The sequence below is a fragment of the Neofelis nebulosa genome, chromosome X (assembly GCF_028018385.1).
Source record: "Neofelis nebulosa isolate mNeoNeb1 chromosome X, mNeoNeb1.pri, whole genome shotgun sequence".
Lineage (NCBI taxonomy): Eukaryota > Metazoa > Chordata > Mammalia > Carnivora > Felidae > Neofelis > Neofelis nebulosa.
Window position 1 is genome coordinate 36,932,428 of NC_080800.1, and position 19,355 is coordinate 36,951,782.

The 19,355-nt window shown below is 39.0% G+C and overlaps 1 protein-coding gene across 15 annotated transcripts in view; it reads right to left on the minus strand.

Annotated features, from left to right (window-relative positions):
• The window catches only part of CASK (calcium/calmodulin dependent serine protein kinase), a 357,939-nt gene that overhangs the window by 85,237 nt on the left and 253,347 nt on the right, over positions 1 to 19,355 (minus strand). For 11 of the 15 annotated variants that reach the window (XM_058713427.1, XM_058713438.1, XM_058713431.1 and 8 more), the window contains exons 10-12: positions 15,121 to 15,220; positions 10,948 to 10,965; positions 973 to 1,094 (exon numbers count right to left, since the gene is read on the minus strand). In XM_058713427.1, coding sequence (XP_058569410.1) covers positions 973 to 1,094; positions 10,948 to 10,965; positions 15,121 to 15,220 — 240 coding nt within the window. The remainder of the gene's footprint in view (positions 1 to 972; positions 1,095 to 10,947; positions 10,966 to 15,120; positions 15,221 to 19,355) is intronic. The other 4 variants (XM_058713428.1, XM_058713441.1, XM_058713435.1 and 1 more) reach the window with 1 other exon arrangement.

Here is a 19,355-nt window from a genome sequence, read left to right on the forward strand (position 1 = left end):
CTCTGCCCCTCCCTTGCTCTCTGTCTGTCTGTCTCTCTCTCAAAAAAAAAAACCAGTAAAAAAGTAGTAATATCCACTGTGAACCTATATAAGCGTAAAGAATGTAGCATTTCCCTAACTTACTTAATCGATAAATAATTTAACCAGTACATTTAAGATCTACCCCCTTCCCCCTCCATGGCAATGCCAATCACTCTCTCCCAGAGCAATGTGCTGTAGAACACATCCTGGGGAATGTTGCTTTAGTATAATTTGTGTCCTATGGTGGATTAATCAGCACCAAGAAGCGCTAGGCACCGCAAAGCAAGTAACATTCTCTTAATACGGAAGGTTTTTTGTGTAAAAAAGACTAACACGTACTAACAGACTAATATATACTAAGAAAGTTTGCACTGCTGAAGGCAACCAAGTTATCTAAGAAAGGCATGTTACTTAAAATGTGACTGAAATAAAGGCATATGTGAACTCCCAGCTTCTGATTTTTCTTTGTATTTCAATCTGCTGTCAGTGGAGCCTGTCGTATTTAATGATAGCATATATTCTTATGTTTTTAAGGAGAAGACTGAGTCCATAAAAACCAGCAATGTTAAATATGAAATGTGTGTGTGTGAATTAGTCTATTACACAGTATCTGGTTTACTTTTCTCTCTCTTATACTCATGCTTCAGGTATGATGTTTTAAAACATCTTTAGAGCAACAAAAAGCAAGCACAGCTAAGATCAGCGGATTCCCCTAAGAGAAACACACGCACACACAACATACATAAATAGACTTATATAAGTCTTTTCATGGTGACTTACCTTTGTACTATATATGCTTTATTTCAGTTATGAATCTATAATGGATGATTTCCCACATTTCTCACAGACTGAAGGCAACTGAAAATGGACTGTTAGGATGGATGCCTGGAAATTCATGTAAAGTAAAAAAGGTATGCTAAAAATAAATAAATTAAAAAAAGATAGACTTACATCTAGTAGTGTGTGAAGATGCTGATCCTGGAAAACACTGTGTAGAAAATCTAAGTCCTTTTCACTGCAGTCTGTAAGTGCGTGAATTTCTTCCAAGCTGTCCAGCACCTGTGAGACTGCTCCTAAGGGAAACAAACAGGAAACAGCCAGTATAGAAAGTCAATGTCAAACCAACCTTTGTAACCTAGATCTTGCACTTCAGAACAATGGACCAACAAACAGAACTTCAAAGGTTCATGTTTGTACTCAATAGTCTTCAATGAGTTTCATATTGCTTAAGGATAGAGTATTTTCAGTGAGTTTCTGTTTGTGACAATGTATTTGTGTGCTTCTCATTTTTCAAAGTACGTACATTGAAGCTGGTTTTACTTGCATTAAGGAAATGCATTAACTATAACTGAGTTACTGGAAGATCTGGGTGCAGCAAGTTATGCATTAGGAAGAGGGTGTCCTTTCCTTGACCATATGATGTTTTAAAATATTACAGAAATAACCCAGGCGAGCCTTTCTTACAGGTATATTCCATCAAGAACTGAAGGCAAAGCCAGCTGTAAATCTGAGGGACAAGCCTTCGACTAGGTGCTCCTGCTGAGTAAAACAAGCTTATTAGGATTTTTAAGGCTGAAACTTAAGTTAGTAAAAATCCCAATGCATTCTTTCTCCTTCCTTTCCATACAAAGTCAAGAGAATCAAGTTGTTCTCAATCTGTTAGGCCCTTTTTATTCAAAAGACAAAGACAAAGGCTGAGCATATTGAGCGACACTTCCAAATACCTTATTAAATATTAGGGCAAATCATTTCTGCAGGGCAAAGGAAATGGTAGTGTGATCACTTTCTTTAAAATTCCTTCTTATAACCTGGAATCCAGAGAGGCTTCAGTAGGGAAAGATATATACTGGGGAGTAACAAAGTCACTTACACAGCCTCAAAGAGATGATTATTTTCCTCTGCAGACAGTATGCAGATACCTACTCCAGAGAAAGAACCCTAAGAGGCTAGCTTCACAACATTCGTGTACACAGTGTTTGAGAAATTCTAACAGTAAGTGCCTCATTGCATATATAAGTCTTGGATCAGTTTTCAAGCAGTGGCGATTTTGCCCCCCATGGGGACATCTGGCAGTCTGGAGACATTTCTGTTGTCACAACTATGGTGGTGGTAGGGGGACAGTTTGTGCTATTATCATCTAGTGCGTAGAGGCCTGGGATGCTATTAAACATCCTACGATACTCAGGACAGCCCTTCATGAGAAAGAAGTATGCAGTCCAAAATGTCAATAGTGCTGAGGGTGAGAAATTCTGCTTTAGATCATGATAAAAAGTCTTGAATCTTTCTGTTCTGGAATTCTATGCTGTTTCTAATTACTTTTGGCCTTGGACCTCATCCAATTGCACGCACTTATTGGTGAGAATGTAAATTAGTATCACTTTCCCAGGAAGCAATCTGGTAACATATTTCAAAGAGCCTTAAAAATGCTTTTGTACTTGGACTTAGTAATTCCATTTCCAAAAAAACTACCTTAAGGAAAAAAATAGTAAAATGCAAAAAAGATTTATGTATGAGGATATTTATCATAGAAAATATCAAATAATTCAGAATGATTAAATAAAGTATAGAACATCCACAGAATGCAATATATAGCCACATGGAAATTACTTTGAAGAATTTAAAGACATAGAGAAATCCTCAATGATCTGAAATTCAAGAAAGCAGAATGCAAAACCACAAAAACTTGCATATTCCCGACTATGACTGAAAAAAATACATATACAAGCTCAGAAAAAAAACAGAATGAAATACACCAAAAGTGTAACAGCAGTGATCTTTACTTTCCTATTTATACTTCATTCTGTTCTTGTCCATATGTTCCAAGTTTTCTACAATGGAAAAAAGTTGCTATCTAAGCAACTGCTTTTTGCAGTATGACTTAATTATGGTAAAGATTTGGGGTGTAAGCCACAAATCAAGTGGTTATCCACGTGGAAATTACTGTGGGTATTTTTTTTTTACACAAATTTGACTTTTTGAGATAATTGTAGATTCATGTGCAGTTGTAAGAAATAATAAAGAGAGATCTCATGTACCCTTTACCCGGTTCCCCCAAATGAGAACATCTTGCACAACTGCCACACAACATCACAACTGCGACAATGACACTGACAGTCAAGCTACAGTGTATTTTCATCACCAAAGGGACCCTTCATTTTGCCCTTCTACAGCCACTCTCATTTCCTCCTATCCTATCCCTTCCCAACCCCTGGTGACTAACTAACCTGTTCTCCATTTCTGTAATTTTCTCATTTTGAGGATGCTATGTAAATGGAACCATATGGTATGCAATCTTTTGAGATTGGCTTTTCTTGACCCAGCATAGATCTCTGGAGATTCATCCAGGTTGCTGTGTGTATCAATAGTTTAATTCTTTTTATTGTTGGGCAGTATTCTGCTACATGGATATACCGCAGTTTGACCATTTGCCTACTGAAGGGACTGTGTGTGGATACTTTTAAATTTTGAATGATTATGCCTACGAGTCTCTTGGTATTCTTCAACTAAAAGCATTGAGGGGGTATCAAGGAGAATAAAAAAAAAGGTACAAGGCACAAATCAGTCCTCATTTCCCTTGCTGTTTCTGAAAAGGCATTAACCAAATCCATTTCCTTCTACCTGTTCTTCTCGTGAATTTTACTCTGTTCTGAGTAGGGGAAAAAAAAAAACAACTCTGGAAATTAGTTCAAAGGCAGCTCTCTCATCATCCCTTACTGAAAGCCTTGTAAAACAAGAGATGATATGAAGGAATTAGTTCCAAATGTCCCACTGAGCCCCTGACCCCTGCACATCGTCAATAGCAGAGTTCAAGGATACCAGGTTTATGAAGTTACTAAAGCCAGTTCTAAACTTCCGGACTCACCAAACTGCAATAACAAAAATACCAACAAAATGTTTGTATACTAAAAAAATTCGACAGATACCACAGAAACCTAATTATCACTTTCATTCAGTTATCTTAGTGGAATCTTACCTAGTTTCTACTGTTTCTGCCAGTATCATTTATGCAGATAAATCATCTAGGTGGCAGTTTATTAATACTCTAAGATTAAAATAAAAGAACCTTGAGGTGCCTGTGTGGCTCAGCTGGATAGGCATTTGACTTCAGCTCAGGTCATGATCTCACAGTTTGTGGGCTCGAGCCCCACATCACGCTCTGTGCTGACAGCTCAGATCCTGGAGCCTGCTTCGGATTGTGTGTCTCCCTCTCTCTCTGCACCTCCCTCTACTTGTGCTCTGTCTCTTTCTGTCTCTCAAAAATGAATAAACGTTATAAAAAATATTCGAAATACATGGGGCACTTGGGTGGCTCAGTTGGTTAAGTGTCTGACTTTGGCTCATGGCATGATCTCGCGGTTCACGAGTTTGAGCCCCATATCGGTTTCTGTGCTGACAGCTCGGACCCTGGAACCTGCTTTGGATTGTGTGTCTCCCTCTCTCTCTGCCCCTCCCCTGCTCACGCTGTCAAAAACAAATAAAGAAACTTAAAAAAATAAATAAATAAAACAACCTTGTATCTAGTGAATACCAAGAGGGCAAGTCTAACCACTGGGAAGCAATTCTGGCTGTACCAGACCAGGGCTGTATCACTTGTTGGTCTGTGAACGCCCAGGCTTCCATGTAATATCTGTTTGGGTTACCTTATGTGTACACTTGTTCACTCTTTTGTGCTGTCAGGTCCTTAAAGCAGGTCTACATTTGATTCATTTTAGAACACCCACAAAGTATGCACTGAATTAAGTTCTAAAGAAACAAAATAATAACAGCAGCTCCCAATTCTTGAGTGTCTATTCTGTGCCGGGCACATCTTCAGGACAAGGCAGTAAGGTAGATATATATTACCTGATCTTTCTAGATGGGGAACGGAGGTTCAGAGAAGTCGAGGAAGTGGGAGAACCACGATTCAACCCCAGTATGTCTGGCTCTGAAGTCTATGTTCTGCCTGACCTACTACATGAATTGGCTGTATGTGGAGACATAGGAGAAATGTCAACAAGAAGCTACATGTGGTTTATGCATGGATATGGAGGCTAGAAAAGAAACTGAACCTTATCAGGTTAGAAAATAACCAAACCCTTTAGTGAACATTCCTACTTCTTGCCAGGTGCTAGGTGGGAACTTCTGAGAAAACAGGTATGATTCCTGGCCTTGAGGAAGGGGCTCTCAGGCTAGTGTGTTAAGCAGGCATACTATACCCTGAAGTAAATGATCTACAAGAGGAAAAAACAAAGTGTCACAGAAATAGGCTGCCTAGCGAGACCCTGGGACAAACTTAGAGAGGAGGTGGATGAACAGGAATTCAACACCTCCACCTGGGGTCTAATGTGCTCTGATGGACGAAGAGGATGCTTTGCTGGAAAGCACAAAAGCACAAAAGTATTGTTAGCCTGTGTTTCCAGTAGGCAACACCAACTAGGTCAACAGGTCTATTTAACCTCCTTGGATCTTGTCACCTTTTCTGAACTGATTTATATAGTCTTATCCTGTACCCAAATATGGTTCACTTTGGGGCTTTTCAATCACAAAAAGAAGCATTTCCATAGCTGTACTCAAGCTGCCTAATGCAGTTTCTGTAAAATGTCCCAAATTTTAAGTTCCTGAAATTAGGCAGGAAAATTACACTTTTTATTTCATTTCTCCTTTATCTTTTCACATTGAATAAATGCATAGTTTTGGTCTAACCTCAAAATCTTTCTTTACCCTTGATCATTGTAACACTTTCCACTGATACCTTTCTTTCTTTGGGTATGACCACCAGAACCACAGAAACACATTCTTCATCTAATATATACATACAACTGGTATCTGCAGTTCAACACCAAGCCCATCTAAATGTCCCATAATTTTTCAATTCATTATAAGATATATAGGTATACAAAGATACTTCTGGGCTTTTCCACTGCTATTTGTTTTGAACATTGAGGCAGTAGTAATAATTAAGACAATACAACACAGCGCGCGCGCACACACACACACACACACACACACACACACACACACAGGTTCTTAACTGCTACTGGTATTTATTTTGTGGATTAATCCTGTCATATCTGAAAGAACTATTCACTTTCCTCAAACACTGAAAAATATGTTTTTCCCCCCCTATAAAACCTTTGAATAAACTTGTAACTGCCTTGAAAAAATTCAGTCGATAAATAGCACGAGTTCACCTCAGGGGGCAATATATTTAATGGCAGGACTGTAGGTATTCTATTCACTTTTGTATTCCAGGCTGAGCTTTGTGAGAGGGCTTTGCACAAAAAGACACAATGAAATGCGTTTGATTAAAATTATTTTTTTCTGAGTAAATTCTGAAGAATTAAAAATCAAGCATTATAATGCAATACCTAAGCACAGAAAACAGCTTATTTTACAGCGCAGTTTCTTTGAAGTCATAATAAAATTATTTTGCTACTTATGTTTGTGTAAGTTTATAATTTCCAAAGTGCTTTTATTTATTTTTATCAAAATTTTTTTTTCAATATTTATTTTTGAGAGACAGAGAGAGACAGAGCATGAGTCGGGGAGGAGCAAAGAGAGCGAGGGAGACACAGAGTCCATAGCAGGCTCCAGGCTTTGAGCTGTCAGCACAGAGCCCGACGCATAGCTTGAACCCGTGAACCGTGAGATCATGACCTGAGCCAAAGTTGGATGACTGAGACACCCAGACGCCCCTCCAAAGTGCTTTTATAGTCATTACCTTATGTGATTCCACAGTAACCCTGTCCTGTGGGCAAGTGTTTTTTTTAATTTATTTTTTTTTAATGTTTATTTACTCTTGAGAGAGAGACAGAGCGTGAGTGGGGGAGGGGCAGAGAGAGAGGGAAACAGAATTGGAAGCAGGCTCCAGGCTGTCAGCACAGAGCCCAACATGGGGCCTAAACTCACAGCTGTGAGTGAGATCATGACCCGAAATGAAGTTGGACACTTTACCGACTGAGCCATTCAGGTGCCGCAAGGTAAGTGTTTTTTATACTTGGAAAATTGGAGGCTCACCAGGGTCAAATGGCCACAGCAGTGAGCAGAAGAGCAAGTCCCAAAAGTCAGGTCTGTGACACTTAGTCATTCTACTACAGATGGACTCCACCTGAAATCATGTTTCACTCTCAGCAACACGTCTGAATAATTTGCACTTGGTCATGAGAGGATGTCCAATTTCTTTTTTTTTTTTTTTAAATTTTTTTTCAACGTTTTTTATTTATTTTTGGGACAGAGAGAGACAGAGCATGAACGGGGGAGGGGCAGAGAGAGAGGGAGACACAGAATCGGAAACAGGCTCCAGGCTCCGAGCCATCAGCCCAGAGCCTGACGCGGGGCTCGAACTCACGGACCGCGAGATCGTGACCTGGCTGAAGTCGGACGCTTAACCGACTGCGCCACCCAGGCGCCCCGAGAGGATGTCCAATTTCTATCCTCTCTTTAATCTCAATTTATTTCCCATATAAGGCTTATTTTTGTAGGCCTTAGTCCAAAACCTTCACAATGATAAATTAGAAGGAAACAAAGCCCTGCCTTCAGGCGAATATTTTATTTTCTGCCCAATTCATACGGTGATCAAGTATGTATCTAAAAATTAGGTTGATACGAGCACCTGCTGGCTCCGTTGGTTGAGTGTCTGACTCCCAATTTTGGCTCAGATCATGATTTCACGGTTCATGGGATTGAGCCCTGTGTCAGTCTGTGTTTGGGATTCTCTTTCTCCCTCTCTCTCTGTCCCTCTCCTGATCGCAGGTGTGTGTGCTCTCTCTCAAAATAAATAAACATTAAAAAAATTTAGGTTGATAATTATACACTTTAACTTTGAACATTTCCGCTTTTTCTAAGAACCATACTATGCAAACAAGTTTTGCAAAGGTTCTCTGCTACTATTAAGAAATAATAACCAAAAAGCATAAACTTGTCAACTGTTTTAAAAATGTTTTCAGTCTATTTCTTTAAAGAGGAATATGCTTTTAAGGCCAATAAAAACTTTGAGTCCAGAACAACTGCATCACAAGATTAGAAAAGTCTCATGAAAAAGTTGAGTAGAAATAATTCGAAAGGAAGAGAGAAAAATAAACAGAATGTTTAAGCTAAAAATTCTCAGTCTCAAAGTGGGCTGAGTCTGTCTTCTTAAAATTCTTTCCCCCTATGTTTTATGATGAAAAATTTCAAACAAATACCAAGTGGAAAGAGTTGTCCTCACTACCTACATTATACAATTGTTAGCAATTTGCAATATTTGCTTTATCACACATCTATCTATCCATCAATTCATGTCGTTTCATTCATTTCTTTTTTTAAAGTTTTATTTACTTTAATGAAGGGGTGCCACCCAGGTGCCCCTTCATTCATTTCAAAACGAGTGCCAGAGTGCACATCATCACTACACTGCACCCCTAAACACTTCAGCATAGATTTTAACACTTCTCTCTCACAGGTAAAATTTACAAAGTGAAATATACAAATCTTGAGTGTACTGTTCAATGAGTTTTGATAAATGTATATACTGCATACATCTGATAACTGCATACACACATGCATGCAAGTTGGTTCAGTAACAAAATATTTGTATGTGTATATTTAAAAAATTATATGTATAGCTATAAAATCCAGTATCACTGAGCAAATTAACCATCTGAACCTAGTCTAGCTTTTTCTGGAGTTACCAATTATCTCTCTCCTATTGTATTAGCAATCCCATTTATACAACACTGACTTCACCACACACACGCATTCATATCACCTACCCAATCAAAGCCCTTACCTGTAAGCACAAGAGCGTTTTTTAAAAATCTGCTTACTAAAGTATAGTTTATTAAGTTCAAATTCACTAATATAAGTGTCTATTTCATCTTTCCAAAACAGTTCCCTCTTGTCCCTTTGCAGTCAAAAGCTAGCTTCCCCTTATCGATACCCTGGACAACAGCTTTTATTCCCACTGTACAAAGCACATTCTGGTTATCAATCAAGTTATAAGCAATAGTGAATCCTGTAATAGAAATTGTATTTTGGGCTTAAGCATTTGAACTATATGCAATTCAAGCTATGAAAACTTACACATGGTGATAAATCCTTTAGATTCTTTATGTATATAGGGCAGATGCCTCAAAATTTAGTATTAGTTAAAAAGAAGTACACCCTGTAAATGGATTCTGTCGGAGCACAAATGCTATAATTCTAATGTCATTATGCTTGTTAAAATAGTCTGTTTTCAAATAGCACCATTGTTGGGCACAGATTTGTCAAAGCACTTTAAATAGCATTCTGCTGGCTAAGTGCTCATTCATATAAAACTTTACAACTATGGAAAAGCACTACTTGATACCTCTAAGACGCTTTCATTTCCAAATGACATGATAGGTCTACTGATTGAAGAAAAAAAAAAAAAAAAAAGGAGAGACGTACTAAATCTGGAGAAACAAAAGCAGTTACGAATGGGAAGTGTCTCACATTGTAATAGTCATTAAAATGTGGACAGCCTCTAAAATGGCCTCCAAGATCCTGCCTCCTGCTATTCACACCCTTGTATAATCAAATCCCTTCCCTGGAGTGTGGGCTGGACTCATTAACTCATTGTGATGAAGAGAATAGTGCAGAAATGATAAGACATCACTTCTGAGATGGCTTTTGTCTGGGACACTCTTACTTTTGCCCTCCCTTTTTGATCATTCATGCTGGGAGAAACAAACTTCCATGTTGTGAGCAGCCCTAGGAAGGGACCCATTAGCCAGCAAGGAACTGCAGCCTGTCAACAATAGTACAGTGAGTCTGGAAGAGAATTCCATCCCCACCCCTGCAGTCGGGTCTTCAGATGAGATTGCAGCCCCGGACGACAGCTTGACTATAGTCTCATGGGAGATCTTGAGCCAGAGGCGCACAGCTAAACCATATCCAGATTCCTGACCCACAGAAAGCGTGAAAGGATAAATCCTGCTTTGAGGGGATTCATTACACAGCAACGGATAACTAACATACTGTGAGATTTTTGTATTAAATCAGGTGCAATTGGAGCTATGAGTAACAAATGCAAGACAATGTGACAATGTATCCAATTATTAGCATCCATATTTTCTGATTTATTTTTGTCTCTTATATACTTCCCCCCAGTAAGTACAACCTAGAGGTAAAGGTTTATTCTATTGTTTTAATGGAAATTACTGAAATAATTATAGATTATCATATACAATTGTAAGAAATACAGAGATCCCTTGTATACTTTGCTCAGTGTCCCCAATGGCAACATTTTACAAAGCTATAGTGTCATCACAGCCAGAATATGGACACTGATACAATCCACCCATCTTATTCAGATAGCCTTACTCTTATTTGTACTCATTTGTGTGTGTGTGTGTCTAATTTCTTACCTACTTTTTACGTTAATATTGTCACATAATCAAATTACATTCATTTGTAATTAAAATCTAGCCATTATATTAGTCTTTATAAATGGCCTTCCCAATGGTAAAAGTTGTTGAGACACATGAATTTGGGAGTTTATTCCATAGCTCCATATTAATTAACTAAAAATTCAGTCAATAATAGAGAGTAGTATAAACTGCTTATAGATGGTGCGATCGTCAAAGGAAAATTCACTTACCCTGAAAGCTTTCTTGAAAGCAAAACTATAAAAAAAAGTTACCTTTCCCCCCAAATTACCGTATTCGTGCTTGAAATTCAGATGTGAGGTAATAGTAAGTGCAGTTTAAATTTTAACACTGCCTGTCTTCCTCTTATGAAAGTGAGAAGTTAGTACTATTTGTATGGTAATGCCTCGAGAAATCAATACAGCCACGTTTTGATTTTGTGGTCAGGCAGTGTTAAAATTCACAATCAAACATCTAAACACAAACAGCCAAGGAAAAAGTCAAGCCGCTTATGAACCATGCAAAGCCAAACACTTTTGCATAAAAGATAAAGCTTAGAGGAAAACAAAGGGATACCTACTTTCTGCTGCTAGAAGTCCTAGGAGGAAGGCAGCATATGGACAAACAACAAACAGTATGATTTTAGAGCAAGCAGGTTATCGAGCTACAGTTGGGCCCTGTAGATGAGCCACAAGAAACATGGTCCCCCAGCAGAGCCCAAAGCAAATCCTTGTGTTCCATGAGCACATTCCTTAGGACTGATAAGTATTTCAGTCATTAAAACACTGGGATCGAGGGGTGCCTAGGTGGCTCAGTTGGTTGAGCATCCGACTTGGGCCCAGATCATGATCCCACAGTTCGTGGGTTCGAGTTCCTTGTTGGGCTCTGTGCTAACAGCTCAGAGCCTGGAGCCTGCTTTGGACTCTGTGTCTCCCTCTCTCTCTGCCCCTCCCCCCCGCCCCTCTCTCTCTCTCTCAAAAATAAATAAACATTAATAAAAAACAAACAAACAAACAACAAAGCCACACTGGGCTCAGATTCTCACTTCTTTGATTCGAAATAGGAGAAAAGATTTCGACTTTGGATTAGTAAGTAACAAAGGAATAATACACTCTTCGTCATGTGATTAAACTCATCAAATTCTAGTAAAAGTAAAATGGGCTGATTTTGATAATCCGGATAGAAAAAATAATCTCTTACATAAAAATTGTTTTACAATGTAAATAGCATACCTAAACATGACGGACTCTTCTTTAGATGACAAATCGGGAAACAGATGAATTTTAAATTTGTTTTTATATTGTGATCTTAAATAGAATTTGGGGGGACTAAAATAGGATAGTCAGCTTTTAATTTTGTCAAGCAAGGTCATTAAAGAAAACAACCTATTTATTATTATTTCATAGAAAGAACAGGCATTATCTAAAGATGAAAAACAGACTGTTCTTCTCAAGAAAGGGCAGTTGTCCTTCTCAAGAACCTTACACTGTTCTCCAATGCCTCCTTCCCTGGAGCCCCCCACTCCCACCCTACAAACACATGCGTTCTTTCCTTTTTAAAAAAAAAAAATTTTTTTTAATGTTTATTTTGAGAGAGAGGGAGAGACAGACCACGAGCAGGGGAGGGACAGAGAGGGAGACACAGAACATGAAGCAGGCTCCAGGCTCTGAGCTGTCAGCACAGAGCCCGACGTGGAACTCGAACTCAACAAACCGTGGGATCATGACCTGAGCTGAAGTCGGCCACCCAACCCAACCGACTGAGCCACCCAGGTGCCCCTAAACACATGCTTTCTGATCATTTTTCTCTTTTTGCCACAGGCTTGCAAGAACTTTCAGGTAATGCTGAAAGGTGCTTTGTGTTTTGTACTGTAAAACAAGCCCATGCAAATTTAAACAGAAAGATGGTGGACAGATTAATGTTGCAACTTAAAATAAATGATGCACAATTTAAAGATTAGAGCTAAACAGACAAAAATTTAGGTTGGAAAATGGAAATATTAAAAAACAAAAATGAAATAAAAACTGAAAATACAGATGTGTTAATTTATGAAAGTGTAAGGCTCTTCTGTGAGTGCAGATAAGGTATACAATAGGCTTTCTGCAGCCAAGCATACAGCCTTCGCTGTTGGTTGCAGAAAGGGAAGTTTGCTGGTAGAGAGCTATTTCATAAACAATGCTGACACAGTAGTATAATGCCTCCCTTTAAATGGTTTGGTATTAAAAATTAATTTTAGGAACAGATGAATATTTCCTGACAGCTGTTTGGAAGTTAGGGCAATATTAGAATTTTCTTCAAAATGTCCCATTGTCTTTGGGACGGACGTTTGCATGTCAAATGAAGATACAGACTGCTTACAAGATCATTAGGATCCAGGAAAAAAAAAAAAAAAAAAAAAGGTGTGACTGCAGGAAAGGGAAGCAAGAGGGAACGTGAAATTGTGAACAACTAATTCAAGAGCTTGCAGGCTACCTGCAAGACAGTGGGGGAAATTTCGTTTTTGTTTAAAAAGCAAATGTTGTAATCAGAAGCTGTTTTGACCATATCACTTACAGATTGTACTGAAAAACAAAAAACTGGGTAATAAAAATGTATTTGACAGAAAATTAAGTGTGTCTATAACTATGGGCAATTCCTTCCCTAAAATAAAAATTTGACTCTTTAACAGAATGGAACACTTAAGAGCTCATTAAACTCTTGCCAGGCAGAGGTACATATTAAGGGGCAACAGTAAAGCTTAGGTCTGTGAAGCTACTGCGAGGACCATACTGCTCCCCAGGCCCGATTTTAAGATGGAAATGGTGTTAGATCTTGACCACAACTCTCTTGATATAGTCCAAGTTTGTGACTGCATCATGTAGTCACAATACAACATAAAACCATTACTGGATCCGCTCGTGCCAGACAGGTCTACTGGAAACAGTGTGGAGGGAAGAGAGAGGTTTGAGCTAGCAAACACCAACCGCAGTGCTACGGGTGGAGGGAATAAATTGGACTGGAAGAAAAAAGACAGACATGAGACTCCCATTTCCTCAGCAAGAAGAAGCCAGCAAGACCTTCTCTTCAGAGAGTCTCTTTTCTGAGATTCCCACTTCTGAATGTTTTTGGAAATCACCTTCACTCAAAAGAGGAAGATTCACATCCCAGTTGGTAAAGGTCAAAATGAGGAACTACACAGCTGTTGGAATGGGGAAACTCAATTTCGTTCTTTTCCATCAGGTGTAAGAAGCACATACCAATTGATAAGAACATGTGTGTATGGGAACGTGTCTGTGTACGTACGTGTATAAACACAGCCAAGGAAGAAGCAGAAATACTGACGAATGCTCACAGTGGTGAAGGACCACCCTAGCAATACAGGAAGAATGAATGTGCGAATGCTTCTTGAGTCCAATGGTAATAACCTGAATATCGAATGAGCCAGTCCAAAAATCAAACCAATAGCGCAAAGGCAACCACATGGCAGATACTGAGTGACTCTAATGTGAGAAGGGAGAAAACCTAAGGGCGGAGGGCATAGGACTCAGACGTAAATACATAAATAAATGAAATTTAAAAAGTGTAACACACACATACGTGCATTTACATAAATGTATAAATGGATACTACGGGTTTTTACTTTTTATTTTTTTATTATTGCCTAAAATTTTTTTTTAATATTTAATTTATTTTTGAGAGACAGAGAGAGCACGAGTGGGAGAGGGGCAGAGAGAAAGAGGGAAACACCGAATCCGAAGCAGGCTCCAGGCTCTGAGCTGTCAGCACAGAGCCCGACACGGGGCTTGAATCCACAAACTGTGAGATCATGACCTGAGCTGAAGTCGGACCCTTAATGGACTGAGCCATCCAGGTGCCCCAGGATACTATGGATTTTTAATAAACGATCCTTGAGAATTCCTCACTAATAAAATGGAAATCTGAGCACTTTATAACATAATTTTGTGAACACTAGTGGATTTTGTTCCCCCCAGGGGTCCCTATATACATTTGATCCAAATAGGTAACCCTTTTGTGTTCTCCTCTGAATGCTTGTATGTATGTGTTATAGATTTTTATAAAAAAGAGAGGAACTTGTAAGTTGTTTTGAGAGATAACTTATGAGACAGCTATACATTGAAAGATAAAATTAAAAGCAGTGTTGCCCCAAAGTCTGATATAGTTGACAGGGGAAAATCTTGTATCAGAAGTTTTTTTGTTGGGGGTGCCTGGGTGGCTCAGTTAGTTAAGCATCCAACTCTTGATTTCAGTTCAGGTCATGATCTCACAGTTCGTGAGTTTGAGCCCCCATGGTGGGCTCTGTGCTGACAGAGCTTAGGATTCTTTCTCCTTCTCTCTCTGCCCCTCCCCTGCTCGTGCATGCTCTCTCTCAAAATTAATAAATAAACATTAAAAAAATAAAAAAGAAGTTTTTTGTTGGGGTATAAGGCAATCAGAAAGATCCAAAAAGACTGACTACAATGTTGGATTGGATGAAATGCAATGTTGGGTCTGGAGTGGGGAAAAGGGAAGAAGTACTTCTGAGGTAAAAGGAAAACAGTAAAATGCTGGTTTTGGAGTAGCAGGGGAAAGCGACTTCGGTAGTAAAATTAGAAGGAAGCAGACACATGTGGATGGAATTTGGCGGCTGACAAACTTCCTCAGAATTCCTTGGGAGATCTGACTGGATTCACAGGAAAGGTTTATTTACGGTGGAAAAGAGAAGATGTAGACACCAAATGATTCACACTGGTGAATGGACGAATGGTCCAATTACCTGAGGAGGTAGGGTCTTCGGAGAAATCTGGCAACTCTTCGGGGGGGTCACCATAGAATGAGTTGAATTTGTGACTTGACACAGCTGCTAGTACTGCACCCTAAAAGAAAAAGATGGAAAAAGATACTAAAGCACATACGTGTAAAAAAGTTCAATAACAAACATAAGGATTATTCAGAAAGTCAAACCTGTAGGAGGTGACAGCTAGAAGAGGGGTAGCTTGTAAATGAGTTTGGATTCCTTGAGATTAATCACATGGGCATATATGAGAAGAACACCGCTGGGGATTGGGAAAGTACATGAAACCATTCACATCTTGAACTCAATCATGTACACAAAACGGAATATTCTGCAGACACCATGAAATGATGCTGAAGGATGTTTAATAAAACAGAAAGATGCTTGTGAGTTACATAAAAAAGGTTTTAAAACAATCTATAGTATGACCTCATGTTTGAAAAAAAAAAAAGATTAATACGGATATAAAGACCAAACATATACCAAAATGTTAGTCGCATTATCTCTGGGAAGTAGGAATGAGTCACTTTTCCTTTTTTAATATCTTTGCCCCCCTCTCTTTTTGTGAATGACTATGTGTTACTCTCAGTCAGGCCACAAAGCAGAACCAACTACAGGTAACTCCTTTTATTTTTTTTTTAAAGATCTTATTTTGTTTTTATTTATTTAATTTTTTTTTTAAAGTTTCTTTATTTTTGACAGAGTGTGACCATGAGCTGGGAAGGGGCAGAGAGAGAGAGAGGGAGACACAGAATCCGAAGCAGGCTCTAGGCTCCAAGCTGTCAGCACAGAGCCTGATGCGGGGATTGAACTCACGAACTGTGAGATCATGACCTGGGCCGAAGTCGGACACTTAACCGACTGAGCCACCCAGGTGCCCCTTATTTTATTTCTTAAGTAATCTCTCTACCCAACATGGGGCTCAAACCCACAACCGCAAGATCAAGAGTTGCACGCTCCACTGAATTACCTGGCCAGGCGCCTCTACAGGTGACTCTTTAAACAACATGCACAGGTTTCCCTGATTCCTAGTTGAGAATTATTGTCATATGGAATGCATGACATAGGACTGCTGGGTGGAGAAATCTTGGGAATTGTTTCAGTAACAAGAAGAACAATACCAGTTATTTTGTAAAAGTGTTCAATTCCGCGACTGTTAGGCATGGGTCGGAATATCTGGGTGTGTTCCTTGGCTGGGCCACTTTCTAGCTGCCTGATATTACTTGAGTCAATATTAAAACTGACATAACTTACCTTACAGAATTGTCAAAAGTCATAATGTATACGAAAGTGCTTTGTGAACTGTAAAGCATTTTGTAAGTGCAAACTGTCACTAAGCTTAGTAATATAGAGCTAGAATGTGAGCACAGCCTTTTGCTGGTCTAGGTAGAATTACTCATTTAGGTAGTTTAAGGATTAAATCACTTACATAGTCTGTATTTTAAATGTTGAACTTGAGGATTTTTCTGAAAAGATAAATCTTTTTTTAAACTTTATTTATTTAGAGAGCGAGCGAGCGAGAGAAAAGCACGTATGGGGGAGGGACAGAAAGAGAAGGAGAGAATCCAGAGCAGGCTCCGTGCTCTCAGTGCAGAGCCCAACATGGGGCTCGATCTCGTGAACTGTGCCATCATGACCTGAGCTGAAACCAAGAGCCGGATGCATTTAACTGACTGAACCACCCAGGCGCCCCAGAAAGATAAATCTTTTTAGGCATTTATTAAATATATGAAAACATTAATAGAAACACATTTCCACAAGTTTCATTTTGGTGGGGGGTCGCGTTAGGGTTTCCTTCTACAAATATAAATGGAATTGAATTGAACTGAATGTAGAAAGGGAAGGCAAAAAAAACAGAGAAGTGATCTTAATGACACCATCCCAGGCAACTTAGTAGATTTCTTTTTCTCTTTTTTTACGATTTTATTTTTAAGTAATCTCTACACCCAATGTGGGACTTGAACTCATAACCCGAGATCAAGAATCGCAAGTTCTAACTGAGACAGGCAGGAGCCCCAACTTTTCAGATTTCTGAAAGTCTAGGGTTAATGTATGAGAAGTCTTTACACGGAATTTGATAGTCAGCTACTGCGATGAAAAAAACAGCACTGAATGTTGAGTTCTTCTTTCTATAGTAGAAGCTTATTTCACTTTACATATATACCATGTTCCCTAAAAAGCTGGGTGGGAATGGAATTTTTATGTATCAAAAGTTTCCCACACACTGAAACTAAATTTTAGAGATGCTTTATTTTTATTTCCAAATGAAGTTCAACTGAGTTTCTTAATATGGTGGGTTTATATCTCAAGGCATGGTCTAGCTACTACTATGATCAAAGATCTACAAATAACTTCTGCCAGGAAAGCACTGTTTCAAAGAGCCTTGAGAGGTAAATTCTTTTATAACAATAGTAGCAAGTTCCTAATTTATCTTATGGTTAGCAGTTTTCTTTATTTAGTCCTCTCAACTCAGTGACTGCATGTGGTTTGGATATTCAATGCAAAGCTATTATGTAAAACAGCAAAAACGGTTCCAAAGCAGTTTATGGATTTATAGAATTATAACCTTAGGAGATGATTCATTCTAAGAGACTCATTTTGCATATGAGGAAACTGAGGTCCAGAGAGGCTTAGCAACCTATTAAGGTCGCTGCCAACTTAGAGATAAAATCAAGAGTAGACAGAATGTCTATTCACAAGTTCAAGGGTTTTTTACTGTACCAGGGGTCAAAAATTTTTTTCTGTAAAGGGCCAGATGGTAAATATTTTAGGCTTGCAGGGCATATGGTCTCTGTTGACACTATTCAACTCTGCCATTGTAGCATGAAAGTAGCCACAGATAATATGTACGCGAATGTTCACTGCTATGTTCCAATAAAACTTTACATGTAAACATAGGCAATGGGCCAGATTTGGCACGCAGGCCATAGTGTGCCAACTCCTGTACTACATTATTGCTATGAAAGAGACCGTGCGTACAGCAACATCAATCTACATCTTATACAGGTAGTTCTTCAAGCTTCCCAGTTTATCACATCTTTGACAAAGAAGTTTTCTGCCTACTTTAATTTAGAAGGGAAAGTTTAGTATGTTCTGAGAGTGAGACATAACAATTGTGAGTTAAGACTATTCAGAGTCTGCTAAGATAACTAGCATTAAAGATGCAACTTTAGACTAAGCAAGTTAGGCAGATTCTAAATTCAAACAAAAAAAGAACTACAAGTAATTAATTCTCAACTCAATCTCAACTATTGTTAGTATGTCAAACATCAAAATGGAATACTCCCAGTTAGATGATTCTGTGCCTCATTTAAGGAAGTGGAAAACAAGAAAATGGTTGGCTCAGACTTCTGCTAAGTTAAACTACTGAATGCACCTAAGGAGGCAATGGAGTTATTAAAAATTTTTTTTTAATGTTTATTTTTGAAAGAGAGAGACAGACAGAGAATGAGCAGGGGAGGGGCAGAGAGAGAGGGAGACACAGGATCCAAAGCAGGCTCCAGGCTCTGAGTCATCAGCACAGAGCCCAACACGGGGCTTGAACTCATGAACCGTGAGATCATGACCTGAGCCAAAGTCAGATGCTTAACTGACTGAGCCACCCAGGTACCCCTAAGGAGGCAACAGAGTTATTAAGAAAGGTACAGGAGAGTGAATACAGAGGACTTGCTGACTTGAAGGCCACCACGAAGGGCCAGTACTCCCTTTTTGGTGCTCCCTGAGCTCAGAAACAAGCACCATGGGATTTGATAGCACAACAGGGAGGTATGTTTTAAAAAGTCTAGATACAAGACACACAAGTTTTCAGATGACATGGAGAGTAAACTGGGTTTGCACCCAAGTGGAAAAATAACACACAGTCATGTTGTAATATACTAAGGGGGCAAAACCCATCACAGGGCGATACAAATCCACATGTGACATAAGGATTTGAGAAAGGATCATCTTACTAGGGTTAAGAGCACTGAACTTCAAGCCCTACAAAGGGTGAAGGACTTGGAGAGGTTGAGGCTGAACAGAGATGATCCAGAAGGCCGGAAAATCATTTCAAGGCAGAAATGTTAAAGGATTTGGGTTGATTACATGTAAGAAGTAGGCCCTAGATAGTGAGGGGAGAGGTTTGATTACATCAGAGCTCCCGATCTCTGTACATACAGTCACAAGCAATGCTATCATTCAGTAGAGTCGGCACAGTCTATGTGTGTAGGATACTCAAA